This window comes from Microcebus murinus, chromosome 3 (genome assembly GCF_040939455.1).
Source record: "Microcebus murinus isolate Inina chromosome 3, M.murinus_Inina_mat1.0, whole genome shotgun sequence".
Classification (NCBI taxonomy): Eukaryota; Metazoa; Chordata; class Mammalia; order Primates; family Cheirogaleidae; genus Microcebus; species Microcebus murinus.
The window spans coordinates 40,206,197-40,227,434 of record NC_134106.1 but is presented as its reverse complement, the minus strand read 5'-3'; the positions used below and the strand labels follow the sequence as shown (position 1 = coordinate 40,227,434).

At 42.2% G+C, this 21,238-nt stretch overlaps 1 protein-coding gene across 1 annotated transcript in view; it reads left to right on the top strand.

Annotated features, from left to right (window-relative positions):
- FSHR (follicle stimulating hormone receptor) overlaps nucleotides 1-21,238 on the top strand; it is a 209,614-nt gene that overhangs the window by 148,906 nt on the left and 39,470 nt on the right. Inside the window, exons 3-4 of the mRNA XM_012755341.3 lie at nucleotides 6,734-6,808; nucleotides 9,596-9,670. Coding sequence (XP_012610795.2) covers nucleotides 6,734-6,808; nucleotides 9,596-9,670 — 150 coding nt within the window. The remainder of the gene's footprint in view (nucleotides 1-6,733; nucleotides 6,809-9,595; nucleotides 9,671-21,238) is intronic.

Genomic DNA, 21,238 nt, shown 5'->3' with positions numbered 1-21,238 from the left:
TCATTTCTGCAAAAGTAGCCAGGCATGGTGGCACACACCAGGCCTATAGTGCAAGATATTCAGGAGATTGAGCCAGGGGGATCACTTGAGCCCAGGAGCCCAAGGCTGCCGTGAGCTATGATCATGCCACTACACGTCAGCTTCGGCAACAGAGTGAGACCCTGTCTCTGGAAAAAAAGAAAAACTGCTGGTTTGGTAGAAAGTGCAAAGCTCCATTATTATGACAATAATTGTAAGAAATGAAAGGAAGTTTGCAAGAAATACTGAAAAAAGTAATTGAGAGAATTTAGGATCTGTTTGGACATTAAATGATGAGGAGTCAGAGATTACCACCTCCCCCCGGGGTTCCAGTGGGCCAGTGGGGGATGTCAGACAGAGCTGTTGGCCTGGGTTGGGATTAGGGAGAGGAAGAGAGTTGGGAGAGGAAAATAACTGGCCTGCTCTAGTCTGTGATGGGTTCGCAGAATATGTAGTGGAATGTGCCTCACTGCAGACATGGGACACTGGTCCAAGAAAGAAGCTTACATTGATAACTTGTGATGATCAGCAGAGAGGTCCTAACTGAGGGGGAGTGGGGTTGAGGTGGTCCAAGGGGGCTTCAGCAGGGAAAGTTTGAGGAATGCCCAGACAGGCTTTAGAAATGCTGACATCTAGAGAGGGTGTATGGAGGGAAATATGGTATATAAGGAAAAATTTAAAAACATATTGAAGCCCCACTGTTTACCCAGCTCCATGTTGGGCACTTGGCATCCTCCACACTGCCTTCCACTTCTGTTCAGTTGACTTAGCATTCTCAATTTGACATGTATGTGACTTTTATCCAATCACATTGCAGATTTTTGTAAGACAAGGGCAGTATTTTTTTATTGTTGTGCATGCTTTATACTTGCATAGAAATTGTACTAAAAAGGTACTTATTATATGAGTTGCTGCTTAGAACTTTGATTTCTTTGTGACTCTTTTTCCTCTTCTGTATAAGGGGCTAAGGATGGTATTTAACTCACAGGATTGCTGTGAGGATTAAGCAACGTAATTAATGAGAAGCACAAAAAACTTGCCTGACACCTGGGTGCTTAATAAATCTCAGCTCTTGTGACTGATTTTTAGTCCTTTTCCTCAACTGCTAAGGGAAGCAAAAGAAACATAATATACCAAAATGTAGATTACTTAATATTAATATTTAAATATTAAGATAAAACTGAAAAGGAACACAATAGTTTGTTACTTTATTTGAAAGTGAGAGAGTTGACTTCAAATATCTGAATTAGGCCAAGCCATTGAAAGTACTTTTATCTCTATCATTTGGGGGAGATCTTCAGGACATCTGGTGCAAAGACCGTCCTTGCCCGTGATAAAAGGAAAGAGATCTGGGAAGGTAGGACCATCTCAGAGCTGTCAGGAAGGAAAGGCATCCACCTACTGCTGCCATGTGAGGAGGCGAAAGGAGCCCTTAGGCAATGTCCTTACCACACCCTGACAACATGTCCTGCCCTGACTTGACCCTTTCCCCAAGGGAGCATCTTACTTTCTAGGTTATGATTTCAGTGGCGGAGACAATTTGTGTTGGGGGTACTACATGCTCTGCCTGACTTCCTTTGTGTGGCCAATGGATCAGGTGGTGGTCTCAATGTAAGACTCAGAATGGGGCTAGAGTTTGGGACAGTGCCATCTCCTAGTTTAAGGAATTGAAATGATTTTATAGATGAGGTTAACAGGATAACCTGGATTTCTCTATTTAAAGCTTAAAGAAGCATTCCTAGTGCCTATGCTTTGCAGAGTTTTCCCTCACCATGGCGCTTGACTAGCCCCGGATCTCCAGCTGCAGGTGAACTCAGTCCCACACTTGACAGAGAGAGGAAGGGAGACTGTCAGGCAGGCACGGTGATGCTGGAGGTGAGCATGTGACGGCACTGTGCTTTCACACTGGCCATCTTGTGTAATCTCTTTGACAACCCTACAGGATAGCTATTATTCCCACCTTATGGACAAGGAACTGATGCTCAGAGAGACTCTAAGTTGCCCACAATTAATAGAGCTAGTAAGAAATGAAGGCAGGATTCAAACTCAGCTCTCTACCTTTTTGTAGTGTCTCTGGATCTAACCTTAAGGAAATTCTAAGTGAGGGTAAGAGTGTGTATTTGGAGAGCTCTATGAACTTTTCTGGAAATCATTTTCTTCATGGGAATTTTCACCTGCCTTCTTTTATAATATAAATTATAATGCAATGTATATTGCATTTCAATATAATAAGATATACATGTGTTACATATCTAATTATATGTAATTCATACACACACATATCTTATTATATTGAAAAGCAATATGCCAAAATTTGTTTTATTATTTCTGGTAACTCAGTATAGCCCATTAAATAAAGATAGCACCCAGGTAAGGAAAGCCTAGAACACTAGACTCGGTGACTCAGAGATGATTGATAAAACTCAGTACCGAGTTTTTTCACCTCTAGGTTCCCAGCAATGATCCCAGGACCCTCAAACATAGCAGCTGCTTAATCAAAATTTGTTGAACATTTGTTGAATTAGTTCTCCACTCGTTTAAAGATTCACTCCCAGGTTCTGCTAAACAAGAAGCTCCCTCCTGTGCGAATACACGATTTGATTTGCAAATACTCTGTTTACTGCAAGTTTTCAGGAACACAGCTTTATTGTGCAAAAGCAAACGTGGAAAATCTTTTATAATCGTTCAAAGATAATTCATTCATTTCGCAAACACTTCACTGGGAGCAAGTGTACTAAGATAAAAGGCAATGTCACTGTCCTCCAGGAGTTCTTTGCCTACGAAGGAAGACAAACCAGAATGCAAAGCCAATGAAGTGTGTGAGGGGTAATAACAGAGGGTCTGTGGGAATCTGAGACTACAGGAGACTCAGGGAAGAAAAATAGCCAACTCAATTTAATTTGAGGTTACTAAAAACAAAAGGGAGGAATTTGATTCAGTGAGTATTACAAATATCTTCATGCAATTGAATCCTCTAATTTACCCAGTTAGGGAGAAATTTATATTGGATATATTGAAGGAAAATGCTCTGTGACAAAAGACACAAGGGAGGAGGGAGAAGATGGGGAAGACCCAGTTGGAGAAAATCTCCTCTATCAGAAAAAAAGCAAAGCAGAGATTTCTGCATTAGATTTCTTATTATATCCTAGTCTCCAATTCATGTCACTGAAATGCTAGTGAGGTCATTAATCACTAGTCACAGCTCTTCTTCATCCTACAAACCATTAGCAACTCTGTTCGGAATAAAACAATTCAAGCATCTGGCAAATGAGTGTCAGCTGTAATGGTGAACACAGTCATGTTACTCTATAATAGGTTCAAACTTTAGGGGATGAATGAGTGTTTAGAATTCAGTGAGGTCCACCATAAAGTCCCACCCCACTCCTCCATCAAATGTACTTCCATGTGAATATCACTCCATTGACCAGAAGAATGCAAATCTGGAGGAAAATTTTATAATAGTTCTGAAGCCCACTCCAGAGGGAATGCACTGATAACCCCCAGCACCTCATGCAAGCACATTCCCCTTCCCTCATACAAACATGGGTTCTCATGCACAGAAGGGGCCTTACAAGTCTTCTCTAATCCCCAATCAGACACCTTATGAACTCCTATAGCTACCAGTCCTCTCCCATGGGTGTTTTGTCCATTCAGGGACTTCATCTGGTAGCCAGAGAAGGGCTGGGGAGAGCTGTGACCCACAGAGGAAAGGAAAAAGGCATCCAGATGCTATTTGTATTGCATACCAAATACATGTGTGTGCTCCTTGCATGTAGTATACTGCATTAGTGAAAATCCCTGAGACAGAAACCTAAGTCATGGACAAGCTAGGCTTCCATGTCATTTGCTGGACTTGGGCATGTTGGCTACAGAAAAGGAGGTGAGAGAATACCACAGACACACTTCATCTCTTTTGCAGTCTGGCAGATACCATTCCTAGGCCTGAAGACTTTTTTCCTTCATTCATCTACCTACTTAATTATTTACTGAGCACTAACTACATACCAACTCATCATTAGATGCTGGGCATACAAAAACAGATGAAAAAAATACCATAGATGGAACCCAAAGTCAGGCCTGGAAATTAGACCATGACCAAAAAAAAAAGATAAAACATGGTAGTGATTGCTTTAACTGAGAAATCTAAAAAGTCTTGTGAGAACCTAGAGAATAGAATAACGTCAATGAAAATTTCAGCAATGATAAAGGGCGGCTTTTCAGAGGAGATGTACATTTTTTAAAATCAGGTACTCCACTCCCCTTGAACTGATGTAGTTGAACTCCTCTGTCACACTTTTCATACCACCTATTTGTATGTGCATTGGAGGGAAAAGTCTGGTACAGTATCAATTATTACTATTTCCCTGGAGAACCTTGCCATCCAAAGTATGGCCTTGTGACCAGCACCAGCACCTGAGCTATTAGAAATGCAGAACCTCAGTCCCACGCAAGACCCTCCCAGTGAGAATCTGCATTTTAACACATCCCCAGTGATTTGTATGTGTGTTGGCCTTTGAGAAGTGCTATCCTACAAGATGAGAGCCTTATCTCTGGATAGAAGCCTATACCGAGCTGCTGTGCTTGAGGATGGAGGCCTGTTGCACTGTTCTGGAAAGGACTTGACAAATTATCTGATCTACCCCCTCATTTTACAATGAAGAATCCAAGGTCCAGAGAGGGGCTCCACATGGCCTGGGAGACAGGAAGTGTTGAAGGAAGCACATGAGCCCTGCCATCAGCCAGAGTTGGTTGTGCACACGGGCAGGGCCACTTATTAAAGTGGAGACCAGGATTAGAACATAGGTAAAGTGGCTGGCAAACAGTAAATAGGTAAATAGTAAACACCCAACAAACGACAATAGAAATAAGTTCTAGAGGCAGAACTTGGTTCGTCTGGAACAGGGTGTCTGAATTTCTCAGTGAAGTACTTTTCCACTGCTGTACCCTATTCAACTCCCCCCAACCCTCACCTGGCCAAAGGCACCCACCCCCAACCCCAATACCTCCTGTCTTTGAAGTTGAGACCATAAAATATGAGCTACCTTCTGAAATAATTTAGAAGTATTTCTTGGCTTGTTTGTTCTAATAATTTCTTGAAAAAATCCAGATAAGGGAACTCTCAAATGTAAATTCAGGTAAAGAGCTGTGTCTCCATCATTAGGTTGAGATATTACTTTGAGTGGTGACCAAATCTACAGCTAACTAGTAGTGAACCTAGAAATAGCATTTGGAGGATCTGGCCTCGTTTGCAGTTAAGCCCTCCCTGTTTTCCGCCCTTTTCATCAATGTCTCCACCCATTCAACTCTTTTAAGTGTTCAAATAAATGCCTTATTCTTCCATCCCTTTCCCCCTCCTTCCTTATTCCTGTACTTTCTAGAATTCCCTTCACTTGCAGGAGGGCAAAATAAATGGCCAGTAGCCAGCGTGTTCTATTAAAACACAAAACACACACCACCCTTATCCATATTCCACTGCAAAAACCATGGAGAGCTGAATTTACTAAATTAATGATGAAAGATGTTATGGAATAAGAGGAGCAGTTCTCTCACAAAATGTCTCCTCATTCGTGGGGGCTTGTGAGAAATGGCCCTGCCACCACGGGGTTGATAAGCTCCAGACGTCCCCAGCACCCCCTCACTGAAACAACCACTGCTCACAATCCCCGCATCTCCTCCCCTACCCAGGCCTTTCCCTTGATCAAGAGCCTTTCTGGAACTCTTCTCTAAATCCCAGGCCAGCAGACAATGCTTCTGCCTCAGCCAATTTGCATGCATGCTGCCTGTGAGATTCCCTAAGACACTCCCAGCTGCCGCATTAAAACTGCATAAGAGCCTTCCTCAGGAGGCCCAGTAATAGCACGTTTCATCTGTGAGCCACTTTATAAATATTAACCGATTAAGCCACCCTCTTTCCTCACAAGCTCTGGGTTTTGCATAATGGGCTTCATTCTCAACTGCCCTCAAATTACTCCTAGAGAAAAATAGCCTGAGACCCAAAGGATCTTTTTCTGGGTATTTTAGGTCAAGACATCATTAATGCCAAGGGCCTTGCAATAGCAACCTCCACTTGGGTAATGGCATGGAGGGGAGGGATTTAAATCCATGTTTATTATAAAGGAGACTGGATTGAGGTTCTCATCTCCCAAAGCCAGGTTAGCAGAAAGAAGAGCTTCACCCCACAGTCAAGAGCACTGTCATGGAACTAAAGCACCCGGGCCAAATGCAGCCTGCCATCTGTTGTTATAAAGTTTTATTGGAACAAGTCAGGGTCATTCATTTATGTGTCATCTATGGCTACGTTGGCACAACCACCTCAGTCGAGTAGTTGTGACAGAGACCAAATTGCCAGCAAAGCCAAAATCTATTTACTGTCTGGATCTATAGAAAAAGTGTGCTGACCCCCTGCTCTGAGGAACTCAAAGTTTTCTTTTTTTCTCACCCTTTATATTCCCCAAATATCTTCAAAGCAAGCCTCTTTCTATGGGCTGGATAATCTCTAAAATTGAACCATTGCCTTGGGCTTATTTTCCCACATTCTGTAAATATTAGCATCTGATATGTTAGTTTTGTCTCATTACTACAGCTGACTTCTTTGAGGGAAGGAATGGAGTTTTGTGTCTCACGAATCCTCGTAAGCACAAGGCTCTATGTTGAGCGCTAAATATATTTATGGAGTGTAACTGAACTGGCTTCAAAGATATTTCTTTCTCTGCAGAGAGATCTCTCAGAATGACGTCTTGGAAGTGATAGAGGCAGACGTGTTCTCCAACCTTCCCAAGCTACATGAAATGTAAGCAAGAGACCTGGGGTGGGAGGGGTGGATGGTGGTTCATGGCTGTTCTTGGCAGAAGCATTAAAGTTCTCTTATATTCCTGAGAGGCCCTGGCTCTGCTCTGTCCTCAAGATCCCTAGACGGTCATTATAAGATGGCAAAGTCAGCCTCAAAAGCACCGTTATGTGTTTCTGACTGGTGATCCAGGCACCGTCCCAGAGTCTAGTCTCATCCTATTCCCTGCCTCCCAGAGTTTTTTGCATCATAGACCCAAGAACTTTGTCCAGTGACTGTGAGCAAGCACCTCTATGCCATCCTCCCATTCAAAGTTATTCCACAGTCAAAGGCCCAAATAAGTCTCACATGTAGCTGAAGTTTGGATAGTGCTAGTCTGAACTCTAGCCTATACCATATACTCCCATGAAACCTTGGCCAAGATACAGAACCATCTGAGACTTAGTTTTCTCATCTGACTGGAATAATAAAATTATATCTGTCATAGGATTACAGTGATAAAGGAGATAAATATAAATTAGATCTAGTATATCAGCTGACCTAGAGTAAGTATGTCATAACAATCTCTGGTTCCTCTACTACTTCAACTAAATTTACTTTCTCTTGATGTTCCAGTATTACATTTGTCAGTACTCACACAGATCTACATCTGTTTCGTACAAGTCTATAATTACCATAAATAAATTCAGAGAATCATAGAATGTCAAAGCCAAGAGAGATTTTAGAGACTGGTTGAAAATTTTCCAAAATATATTCTGTGTATCACTAAGAACACAGGAAATTATTAGATGTTTGAAGAAAAACAAAAAAGGAAACATTCTAAGGTCAAATAAGATTAGGAAACATTGGGCAAATATAGTTAGGTTTGCTTGCCATTGGAAAACTTCTTAGCACCTATAGTATGCTAATATAAGAAATGTTTCTCAACTACTGCTACTGGAAAAGTTTCTTTCATGGATCATTTATTAACATCTATAAAATTCCCATGGAGCACATTTGGAAAGCTAACCACCTCCTAATTTTACAGATAAGGAATGAAAGATACGGAGTTGTGAGGCTTTTCTAAAGTCACTCAGCCTAATCCACAACAGGCTAAGAACTTGAACATAAATCTCTGGACTCTTATGTATCTTTTTAAAAAGTAAGAATTTTGGTGAGGTGGCTCACGCCTGTAATCCTAGCACTCTGGGAGGCCAAAGCGGGCAGAATGCTGGAGGTCAGGAGTTCGAAACCAGCCTGAGCAAAACCCTGTCTCTATTATATAAATAGAAAGAAGTTAATTGGCCAACTTCTATATATAGAAAAAATTAGCCGAGCATGGTGGCACATGCCTGTAGTCCCAGCTACTAGGGAAGCTGAGGCAGCAGGGTTGCTTGAGCCCAGGAGTTTGAGGTTGCTGTGAGCTAGGCTGACGCCACGGCACTCACTCTAGCCTGGGCAACAAAGCGAGGCTCTTTATTTTATTTATTTATTTATTTATTTATTTAGAGACAAAGAATTTTGCTTTTAGCATTTGCCAAATATCAATAGGGAATATATATTAATATTAGGGAATGTGTTTAGGAATGGCATTCAGTCTGTCCATATTAGCAAACACCCTCCCCTTTTTCCTTCCTCCCACCAACTCTGCCTCCCACCCTCATTCTTCATTTTCTCTGCTTCCCAGATGCTTTCTCTGCCCCTACCCATTACCTTCATGATCCTTCCCTTCCTTCTCTTTCTTGCTGGTCTCATCAAACCCAAGTTGGGAAAAGACATCTGACCAGGGTCTCAGAACCCACAGGGAATACCAGAGAAATGAACCAAAGGGGAGCCAGCCCTCTGGACAGGGTCAAGCAGGCATCCCTCGATGCAGTTCAATGGACAGTGGAGCTAATGGAATGGGTCTTTCATCTCCTCCTTGCATGAAGAGGTGCTCAGCCCCCATGCAGCATTAACTGTACTTAAAATGATTAATTGCCTGGTGCTTGGATCTGGGTAGCTACAGGTTACTGCAACATAAAAACTAATGAAACAGGGAGGAAGTAATTAACAGAGAGCATCTCTGCAAATATACATTGATCCAGCAAGACAAGGAAAGGGCAGGCTGTCTGTGGGAATCCAAATGTGAACATGCTCACCTCCAGACTATTGATCAGGACACAGCACAGGCCAACAAGGGGCAGAAGTCACCCCTTCCCATGAACTGTGAGGGAGCAGCCTCAGTCCACAGCACGAAGGGAAGCACTGGCCATTCCCAGCTACTGTTTGCTGGGATTTCACAGCTAAAACAAACATGTTGACTGGGTTTCTCCTGATATTCATTTTTCTTTGTTATTTCACTCTTTGTCTCCAATATCCTTTTGCCCCCTCGCCCTTTTTCCTTTCTTGTCATCTTCTTTTCACTTTTTGGTGTTTTTCATCTGTTCCTCTCTCATCTCCAGACGAGACAAGAGCTCATTTCCCCAGATTAGTCTCTCCCCTGCCCCCTTAGTCTCCTCAAACCCTGGCAGATCCTTACTGGTAAAGACCCAGCTCTGTTCAGGGTGAAAACGACTCACCTAGCCAATGCTCTGTTTGCCTCTGATGGACAGGCCCCAGGTGATGAGGGATAAATGGGGCAGGGTTAATATTTAGTTTGCACAGTTAATTTAGTTTGCACACTGCATGCATCCTCAATATTTGTTGAAATTGTGAATGAATGGTGGGAAAATGGGTATGAATGATTTATTAATGTATCTTGTGTACGTGAAAGGTAATACAACATTTCTTACTATTGCGATCACTTGCATGTTTTTTCTTCTTTTACAGTAGAATTGAAAAGGCCAACAACCTGCTCTACATCAACCCTGAGGCCTTCCAGAACCTTCCCAACCTCCGATATCTGTAAGAACTCATGTATTCTGGAACCCTTTCTATAATCAATTTGTGCATGCTTATTTTAGTAAAATGCCTACTTGTTACTTTGAGGAGCAATTGCTTTTTATCAAGGATGATGTGAGGGAGGGAGGCAGAAGTAGAAGTAGGAGACATGTGGTGGTAGGAATTAGTTTAATGAGCAAATTCTACTAATATAATTGCATTTTGTTGCCATTTGCCAAAAACAGATATAAGGAAAGGCATTTGCATTAATGGGACTATCACACAGACCTCTTATAGAACTCAGTCATAATTTAGTGTATAAGATGCACCCAAAATTTTGCTAGCATTTATCTTGTGACCTTGACCTCGAAGGCATTGTCTCTTTTTCTGCATGTATGCATTTTTCTTTTGATAGATTACAACACTTTATTTTGTAAGTTTTGGTTAATAATAGACATCATTTTATCAGTAGTGAGATTCCTGCTGTATGAGCTCTATCCTTTGGGCCTGCTCCTATCAGCAGAAACACTGCATCAAATAAGTGGCTTTCCACTTTGCTGAGGGCTTGACAGAGCCCTGAGTGTTCTGATGGGGCCCCAACAAAATAACATAAGAATTTGGACCCTGAAGATAAACTTTCTGGGTCCACTTTTTAGTTACTGATCCCAGGGCAAGGCCTTAACCTTTCATTGTTTGCTTCCTTGTCAAGAGAATGGAAATAATAGATAACAGCTACACATGCATTATAATTAACATCATAATGCCACATAACCAACCACCACCCAAAGATAGAGGCTTAAAGCAATAACCATTTGTTATTTTATACCTGTTATGTTTCACCTGATTTGGACTATGTTTGCCTGACCTCAGCTAAGCTCACTCCTGCATCTATAGTTAGTTGGCAGGTCAGCTGAGGGTTGGCTGCTCTGGGTGGTCTCAATTGGAATGACTCAGCTCTCCTCCAAGTGGTGCTCATTTCTAGCAGGCTAGTTTTCATGTCAGTCCTTTAATTCCAGAAAGGACAACTGAAGATTGCGAGCCTCTTAAGGCTGAGATCCTGAACTAGCACACTATATCTCCTGATGTATTCTATTAGCCAAAGCAGTTCACAGAACTGCCCAGATTCAAGAGGTATTTTTTGATGGGAAAACCTGCAAAGGGGTGTGGAGAGAGGGAAGGACATAGAATTAAAGCCCTTTTTGCAATCAGTTTAAAGTATGTAAAAAATTTTGCACAGTGCCTGCCATAGATGCTCCATAAACATTAGCTATTAATGATATTATGATTCTGTCCCAAAATTTTGGTCCCTAGAACTACAGTTAGCAGGTATAATAAGAAATGTTTGGCCATTGTGTGTCTTAGCTCTCTGAAGGAATGAAAGACTTAAGGGAAGGGAGTCCATGTGACCTGGAACTTTTGCTGATAGGTGCCCCAGAAAGGCCATCTGTTCCTGGGTTGTCAGAGTTAGGCTAGCTTCATGGGCATGGAACCTGTGTAGTCACACAGGGCCCTGTGCTAAGAAGAGCCCCACAATCAGATGACCTCACACACTATGTTTAATTCTCTGCTGTCACCACCTTGAAATACTTAAATTAACAGGAGGCCCTACATTTTATATTGCACCCCACAAATTACACAGCCAGTCCTGCTCAGAGGTTGGGGTGATGATATCCTCTAGTTTCAGGCGTGAGAGTCTTGACTCCCTAAGTCTACTTCGTTCTTTAGGCACATAACACCAGAGGAAATATGTGGTAACAGAAAAAGCATGAACTTCAGAATCAGAAAACCTAGGGCTTCCTCCTGACTCCACCATTCACTAGCTGAGAAATCTTGGGCCAGTTACTGGATTTCTGAGGTATATGTGGCTTATAGGAGCCTTAAGTGAGATTTATATAATATATGAAAATATTTTATGAACTACAAAGTGCTCAAAAACATTAATAAATGTATTTGAAGAATACTTATTTCTGGTCGACTAATCAAAATCTACCAGTCCATCAGAAAAATTCTAAACAAGTGTTAAATGGATAGTTATGGTGACCACTAAGACCTTCAGAGTATTTGGCATGGGTTTAAAAAGAAGAGGATGGAACATGACTTTGTATGTAACGGAGCAGTACAGAAAAAAAAAGAAAAACTTTTAACAAGTTAGAAGAACTGGAATCCAGATAGAACATGACATTTATTAACTAGATAGCTAATTACTTCCTTAATCTTCAGTTTCCTTATCTGTAAATAGGTGATTATAAAAACCAAATAAGATTATGCCTACTAAAAAAAATTTTTTTATAGTTTTTATACTAAAAAACAACTTGACTTTCTTCCTTCCTCCTTCTCTTCCTCTCCCAACTGCCATCCCTCCCTTCCGGATCCTTCTCTCCTCTGTATCTTAGAAAATGCCTTCAGGAACAGAACAAAAGCTCCCTAGGGCTACAATCCCCAACCCCTGGGCCAAGGCCCAGTTCCAGTTTATGGCCTGTTAGGAAATGGGCCACACATCACCGCCTGAGCTCCACATCCCTACACTCCAACCCCTAGTACGTAGGAAAAATGTCTTCTATGAAACTGGTCCCAGAAAGGTTGGGGACCAGTGCTCTAGAAGAACTTGGAAAAGAATCCCCAGGGGCACTCCCATTCACAAACTGTCGCATATGGCTTATGCAACCCACCCATGCCAGGGACAGGCCCAAGAAGGAAAACTAGCCCTTCGCACAGATACTCCACAGCAATGATAACAGTATGTTTGAGAATGGTGGACTGGGAGCAGGTAAATGAGGAATCATTCCAAAGTTTAAAACCATAGAATCCAAAACTTTACCTGATTACAGGCCCACAACTTGTCTACTGCCAGTCATTCTTCTTTATTTAAAAAAAGCTTCAAGATATTAAGGGAGTACAAATGTTTTTCTTACATGGATAGCTTTTATAAGGCTTAAGTCAGGGCTATTAGTATGACCATCACCCAAATAGTGTTGACTGTACCTGTTAGGTAGATTTTTACCACCCCCTCCCTTCTTGACTTCCAATGGATTTTTTTTTTTTTTTTTTTTTTTTTTTTGAGACAGAGTCTCACTTTGTTGCCCAGGCTAGAGTGAGTGCCGTGGCGTCAGCCTAGCTCACAGCAACCTCAAACTCCTGGGCTTGAGTGATCCTTCTGCCTCAGCCTCCCGAGTAGCTGGGACTACAGGCATGCGCCACCATGCCCGGCTAATTTTTTACATATATATATATCAGTTGGCCAATTAATTTCTTTCTATTTATAGTAGAGACGGGGGTCTTGCTCTTGCTCAGGCTGGTTTTGAACTCCTGACCTTGAGCAATCCGCCCGCCTCGGCCTCCCAAGAGCTAGGATTACAGGCGTGAGCCACAGCGCCCGGCCTCCAATGGATTTTAAAACTCTCTCTGCCCATTGATTAGTTGCTAATACTACAGAGTATATGTGATGTTTGTTTTTCCATTCCTGAGATACTTAGGATGATGGTGGTCTCTAGTTCCATCCAAATTCCTGCAAAAGACATGAATTCATTCCTTTTTGATGGCTGAATAGTACTCCATGACAGAGGGCTGTTTTGCCAGTACAGACTGTGGATGCCAAGTTGTGTGGGCAGAGATCAGTTCCAGTGGCCCAGGGACTATGGAGGTGGGCCCTCAAGGCTTCCTATGTGGTGATTATGGTGCCTGAGGCACCTCTGCTGCTCAGCAACCAGTCACAGGACACAGCATAGGGGAGTATCTATAATGCAAAGGCTACTGCTGCAAAGCCAAGTCCAGAGCAGACCTGGCACTGTGTGCATTTGAGAGCTCAGGATAGCAGCAGCTGCAAAACCCAGTCATTAGATCCCTGCTGTGTCTGCTCTCAGTGCAATGTCTCTGCACAGACTTAAACAGCTCCCAGATCATTCCAGAGGTCTGTAGAGGGAGCCCCTCCCAACTTGGGCCATCGTGTCTGCAGGGTGAGCATGGTACCCCTGGGCTCTATCCTCCCGACCTTCCCCATGGGTGGATGCCCCCCACAGATCCCTTTGGGTAATTCATTTGGCATGATCAGATCAATCAACTTTTCTCTTTCATTCTGAATGTCCCACACATTGTTGCTTCGATGTTTTTTCCAGGAATAACCATCTGTATGTAGGCATTTGCCTTTGATCCTCTCCTTGAGAGTGACACATGCATGTGCTGCTTCTACTCTGCCCTCTTCCCCTCCATTCGTTCTTATTAATAAGGACCCTTGGCCCTACCATTCAGGGATGAGAGCAAGGGAAAAAACAGTAAAAATGTAGAAGCACAGTCACAGAAATTGAAAAGGAAAGTGGGAGATCTTTGGCAGAACAGGGGAAAAAGAGCTGTGCCTTTGACCCTGGAAGAGGCTGAAACCTGTTATCTGTCATCTAGTCCAGCCTCTCCTTTGTGTCCTTCTCCCATCTAGGTGTTGGGTAGTCCTCAGTCCCACCTGGCTCCTGTATCGAGTTCACACAATGCCGGAAGTGACAGATTGCAGCCATATCCTTTTCTGAGAGACAGTTATTGTTCTCAGAGCATTTTAAACTGGCTCTCCAACTGGGGAAAGAAATGAACAAGTAAGGAGTTGGGAGGGATTGTCATTGTCAAGAGATTCTCCTTGATTGCTCTGAAAAGTAATACATTATTGCCTTAGTTTGCTCTAACAGAATACCACAGCTTGAGTAACTCAAAACAATAAACATTTATTTTTCACAGTTCTGGAGGCTGAAATCTCAGATCACGGTGCCAGTGTGCTCAGTTCTTGCCATGTGCCCTCTTGCAGACAACGGTCTTCCCTCTGTATCCTCACATGGCCCCACACTGGTGCACATACATAGAGAGAAAGATCCTGAGTCTCCTCCTCTTTTTATAAGGGCATTCATCCTAACATGAAGGTCCTGCCCTCGTGACTTCATCTAACTCTAGAAGTGGAGCCTTGGGGAGGTAAATACCATCATATTGGGAGTTAGGACATATAAATTCAGGAGGCACAAAATCATATAGTCTATAGCAGTTATATAGTTTACATCTACTTCCATGTAGATTCTCCCATTAGGAATTAAGACTAAGAGTTGTGTACCTTTCCCAGCTGTGTACACCTCTTCAGCATGTGGCACATGGTGATCCCCCTCCAAAGGCACTTCTGCCAGCAATACATCCATCTATTCAGGGCTAAGACTGTAGCCCTTTGAAATATTTTCCAAACTGCTAAGACGGATCACCTAAATGCACAGCTGGTCCTTGAATCTGACAGATTTTTCTCAGGGAAACAATGCCCAGTTAAGCTTCCATCTTATATTAGTTAGCTTGGGCTGTCATTAAAAAAAAAAAACAAAAAACCATAGACTAAATGGCTTAAACAACATAAATTTCTTTCTGAACATTCTGAAAGCAGGAAAGTCCAAGATCAAAGTCCTGGCTGATCTGGTTCCTAGTGAGGGCCCTCTCCCTGTTTTCAGACAGCCATCTTCTCCCTGTGTCATCAACTGGCACAGAGAGAGAAGGGGGGAGATAGAGAGCCAAAGAGTGTACTTGAGTGAGCAAGAGCACATCTCTGGTGTCTTTTAAGGACACTAATCTTATTTGATTGGGGGCCCATACTATGACCTCATTAAAAATTACCTCCTAAATGTCCTATCTCCAAATACAGTTACAGTGGGGATTATTAGGTCTTCAACATATGAATTTAGTGTTCCCCCAGTTCAGTCCATAGCATATCTCCTTCCATGCTTATTTGTGTCTGAGCAGCAGTCATAACAGCTTTATGATCTAGCAACCAGGTAGAGGTAGACAGCAATGATTTCAGATATTCTTGGGGATGATGAACTACTTGCTTCAAGGCAAAGAAAAAAAAACCTAAATGGATGAAGGAATCCAGTGGGGACCAGTAGGATTGAGTTGTTGGAGTTTTTTTTCTTAAGCCTGGATAAATGTTTATCATCACAGCCATTAAAGCGGGAATGAGCTGCGGTTTGATTTGAGCATACTAATTGCTACACACACATACTTATAAATGTTGTTCTGAAATTCTCCCTGTTGATGTCATTTCGTGCTGCTCATTTGATGGCACAGAATTCAAGACAACTAGAAATCAGTACTCTTCATCAATGCTTTCATGCCTCACTGAGGAACCTCAAGTGGTTAGGAAAAAAATTCATGAATAAAGAAATGTTCTTTAACTAGAAGAATATGCATCAAAAGATTCATCTGGGTGGATTTTTTTAAGTCAATATTGTATTTACAGGCAGTATTTCTTTCTTTACTGCTCTGCCTTCCTGGAGCTGACCTTTTGTGTATGAAAGATTATCTACTGATCTGTAAATAAGGTTTACACAATATTCTCTTGCTTTTGCATCCTGTCAATGTAATTCTCAGGCAGCTGCATGTTGCTCTTTACTACTCAATAAACCATAATTCCATTTTAGCAAAGCTTTCCCACAGTTGTGTGGGGCCTCCCCAACCCCCCACTGACACCCATCTTCCACGCAGATGTGGGTCTGTTAGACCTCCTTACTATGCCTGTTAGTGGCTGTCACGCCATCTGCCTTCTCCAGTTGTGAACAATTCCAGGAGATTCATTCACTGGGATCCCCCTCAGCAATCCACGCTGTTTTTTTGTTTTTTTTGTTTTTCCCCAGCCCTTGGCTAAGTCTCCTCTCCTCCATTTAGTTTGATGGGAGTTATAAAAGCAGCTTTTCTGATTATAAAAGCCGAACCCTTTGGGACAGAGAGCAGGGAGTCAAGAGGCAGCCAGGGTTGCAAGAAAGCCCACAGACTCCACTGCTGCTTGCGTGGGCTCAGGTCTTGGCTCCTTCCCCCATTAGCTGTGTGACCTTGCGTAACTGACTTAGCCTCTCCAACTCTCAATTTTCCTTCTTATAAAATAGGAATGTTAACGTTGCCTGCATTGTTGAATTTTACTAAATTAACTAAAACGAAGTGCTTTTGAACAATGACTGGCATATAGAAAATTCTCAATAAGTGTAAGCAATTCTTATTAAATTCCTGACCCTGTCATTTACTAATTAAAGGTGCTCATGCAGAGGATTTCGTCTTTTTGTACCTCAGTTAACACCTCTGCTTAAAAAAAGAAAAATTATAATACCTACCTTTTTAGACTGGTGTAAGGATTAAATGAGATACTGATTGTAAAGTCTCTGGTATATCACTCAGGCACCATAAATGTTTCTGATTTGGTAATGACAACTGTGGTGATGGTAATGGCATAGTAGTGGCCTCTTTCCTCTTCCAATATTTCTAAGGAGGCATCTTTAACCACTTCGGTACGGTGTTCACCGGCCTCGAAACCTTATCCACAGCCGGCACTCATAGTCCAAACGATAGTCTGTGCTGTGCATTGACTGCGAATCCATTTTGCTCTTGTGTGATGAGGAAAGCTTGAAAGCACTGAAAGCTTGTTTTACTTTACAGGCAGCTTTACTTGTAATGTGAATCAGAATAGGTAACATATACATATGTTTTTATTTTTTTTAAATGTTCACAATTTTATTTGATAAATGAAAAATTAGAAAAGTCAATTCAAAATTATAGTTTTATTTCATTCATATCATAAAGAAATAAGGCAAGTTTTTGAATATTATGGTAAATTGTATTCTTTGGTATAAATTTCAAAGCATGGGTCTACACATAGGCCAACAATACATTGTTTACAATAGTATCTAGTACTATGCCTTTTATTATTTTTTGAGCATACAATACATCTTCTTAATGGATTTTTCCTTTTTATCTCTATTGTAAGGTGCTGGAAAATGTCTTTCTCTAAAACGCATGAGATTTTTCTGATGCAGTACAAGGGTTGTATTGCCTCAATTTGGAGTACTGTTGTAGAAGTTTTGTTATTAACGCTAAAGTCAATGCTCAGCTGTGCGCCTTCATGTCATGGCTGTCGACTAAAGTTGACGCTCGTACCGACGTGGTTAACTGCTTCTTTTGGACAGAATCCACTGAACGTATTCAAACATGGAAATGCATCATTTGTGTTTCTCAGATGACAAAAGAATCTTACAGAACCCCTGACATATCCAGAAAGGTCTTTACACAAGCAAAGCTACATTATCCTGCAGAGTTCTAATAGTGAATTCTTAATCCTACATTTTTAATGTTTATTTTCAACACTAGTGGTCCACAAGCTCCCTGCCATCTCCGTTCGAATTAATAACAGTTCTTCACAGAGACAGCTGGTTGGATAATGCTTCTCATTCTTATATTGATTTATAATGTCATACTTTTTATCACACTTTATTGTATTTGAACGTTGCAGCAATCCATAGAGCAGGCAGGGCACTAAAAGTACACCCATTTTTTAGGAGAAGTATGCTCATTTGCCTGCATTCCTTGGTTGCAGGGCTCTTCTGAAAGGAACATACAATGTCCCTGCAGAACAGACCACTCTGATGCTTTTGGTTCTCATCTGTGTTCACCTTTCTATGATGACTAGGAAAAGAGCCATAGTAGGGTTCATTTTTAGAAGTTGTGGTAAGGACTGGTGCCTCCCCATTTCTCCATTATTTTGGAAGTGAATTGGCTAATTAGTAAGAACTCAGTAGTCAATCAATCGACAATAATTATTGAGGACATACTACATCCCAGGCTTTGTTGGGCCGTTGAGTGCACAAAATAGAGCAGAACAGGCAAAGCTTCTGTCTTCATAGAGCTTACATTCTAGTTGGGAATATAAACAATGAAACTAGGTTGGATAATGTCAGGTGGTAACAGTGCTAGGAAGAAAAATAAAGCAGCCAAGGTAGGGCGCCTCTTCTGCCACATGCTGAAGAGGTGTATACAGCTGGGAAAGGTACACTCTGCCCAAGAAGTCAAAAGGCTTGAGGTAGACAACTCTTAGTCTTAATTCCTAATGGAAGAATCTACATGGAAGTAGATGTAAACTATGTAACTGCTATAGCCAAAGTAGGGGCCATATTTTAGAAAGGGTGGGGAGGGGAACACCTGTGTATGACATTAGTGTGTTATCACACACAGACATCAATGGACAGTTCTAACCTCAAGGAGCTCAGTTCTTTGGGAGAAAAGAGTATCATCCACTAACCCCTGAAAATAACAACGTATCTTTAGAGTTGTGTGACATTGGTCTTGAATAAGAGGACTGACCCTTCACCCTGGGCCACACTAGTCGGGGAAAGCTTCTTTGGGGCAACATAGCTGGAATGTGAGGGATAAATGTGATTTGGAGAGACCAAAAAGAAAAAGCTCCTGTGAAAGAGGTGTGCAGTGTAAATGCACAGAACATGAAAGGACCATGGAGTAGGCAGAGGACGGGGAGAGACTGAGTCCCAACTAAAAAGAGGGTGCACACTAGGAAGAAGTATGACTAGATTTGGGTGGATGGGGTGGGGTAAGATTGGGATAAAAATTAAGGCAGGAGATTTAAGGCCTAACATAGTAGGAACGAATAAGCCGTAAGAGGTTCTTGAGTAGCAGAGTGACATGATGAGAATGATCAGGGACACAATAATGATGACACCTGGAAGAATGGAAAGGCATGGCTCAATGGGAGACACATTTCCAAAACAGAATCTCATGATTTACCTCTGGGTCCAATATGGAGCCAAGTGACTGCAATGGATTTTTGCCGACTCACCTCTGGTCACCTCCAAGGGCTCCCTTGCCCTGATGGCTCCCCTAAGCACCTCCCACACACAGTCACCCTGCAGGCAGCACTCATCAAGAATCCAGTCATCTGACACAGGGGCTGTGATTACTGCGAAGAAATTATTAGCCATCTCCCTGGATGTCAGTGTTGTATGTATCTTAGGATGTTGTCATGACTACATGACTACGAGGTATTTGGGCACAACATAAGATTCACAATTGCTGCTTTTATCCGTAAGCTGTCTAGTAGAGCCAACTCAACTTTGCTACTGTGGTCCACTCTCAGGAAAATGGGGCCAGATTTTCTTTCTGGAACACTGTTGTTTAAGGTGGGAGTTCAGCCTAAGCATGTCAACTCCAGGAGGGTGAAGACCTCTTTATCATAAAGAGAGTGACTTTTTCATGCTGCTAACCTTTCCTCCCTGTATTCTTCCTTTAACCTGTTCAATCTGCTTTTCCCTGCCAAAAGCCCACGTCAGTTCCATCAGCAAGGAAATCACTTGATCCAATTTATGTCAATATTTCTGGGTCCTGATAGTCCTCTTTCCAGGGGAGTTTGTGTTTTTAAAAAGAGGGACCGTGCGCGGTGGCTCACACCTGTAATCCTAGCACTCTGGGAGGCCAAAGCGGGCAGATTGCTCAAGGTCAGCAGTTCGAAACCAGCCTGAGCAAGAGCGAGACCCCGTCTCTACTATAAAGAGAAAGACATTAATTGGCCAACTAATATATATAGAAAAAATTAGCCAGGCATGGTGGCGCGTGCTTGTAGTCCCAGCTACTCGGGAGGCTGAGGCAGGAGGATCAATTGAGCCCAGGAGTTTGAGGTTGCTGTGAGCTGGGCTGATGCCACGGCACTCACTCTAGCCTGGGCAACAAAGCTAGACTCTGTCTCATAAATAAATAAATAAATAAATAAATAAATAAATAAATAAATAAATAAATAAATAAATAAATAAGGAACTTGGAAAAGGTAATGCTAAACCCAAGAGCTGATAATGATGGACTCTCAGACATGGGAACTTCCAAGAGGGAAATGTAAGTTCTACAAGCCCCACTCAAATAGCACATGGGTAACTATCTACTCTATCCACCTGCAGATTCTGTGCAGTTTTATTTTCACAGGATACACCTTTTTATGGGTAGGTGTATCCTCACCTCATTAACTTTGAAATAAGATCTGTTTCTCATCACCAGAAATCAGATGTAAAGACAAGTCTAGAGGGGGTTCAATGTGAAACAGATTAGCTGAGTAAAGCTCAGCGCCTGTTTCTTCCTCATCACTAATATCACCTGCCCCATCCCATCAGACAGTGATGTACTAGTCCCTTCAGGTTTCAATTTCTTTATCTGAAAAATTGAAGTAACAAAATAATGCTTCAACAGGCTTGTCAAATGAGGAAAATGGACTCTATGTCCTCTAAGATCTCTTCTGGACCTCAAATGCTTGATTTCTGAACAGTGACCTTCATGAATCTGGGGCTCCCAGTGTCCTGGCTGCCCTGAGTTCAGCATATTCAGGCCCTGCATGAAAGGCCTTATGCAAAAGGAGGAAGTTGTTCTCCAAGATTAGAAAATCCAGCATCCTTCCCCAAGATTCAAGCAGACTCTTTAAATGCTGAGATCCTGTAGGTTCAGTTAGAAACTTAAACCAGCTGTAAATTACTCATAAATTAAGTACAAACTCAACTCCTAGCACTAAAGGACAGTCATAGGCTGTGTCCCTGGCACTTCAGTCCTGCACAAATGAGCACGACCACCTCAGCAGAGCCTGAGGCGCACTGGATGTGAAGATAAGGTTTAAGAGGCAAACAGTACCTAGCAGCCATTGCAGCTCACCTGTGGGTGAGGAAAGACCCTTGGCAGGGCCTGCCTGGGGCCACAAAGGATGACAGCCAGCTTGGACAGTAGCATTGGAAAGGGCAGCAGGCAAAGCCCATGGACAATAAACTGCTGCCTCTTATC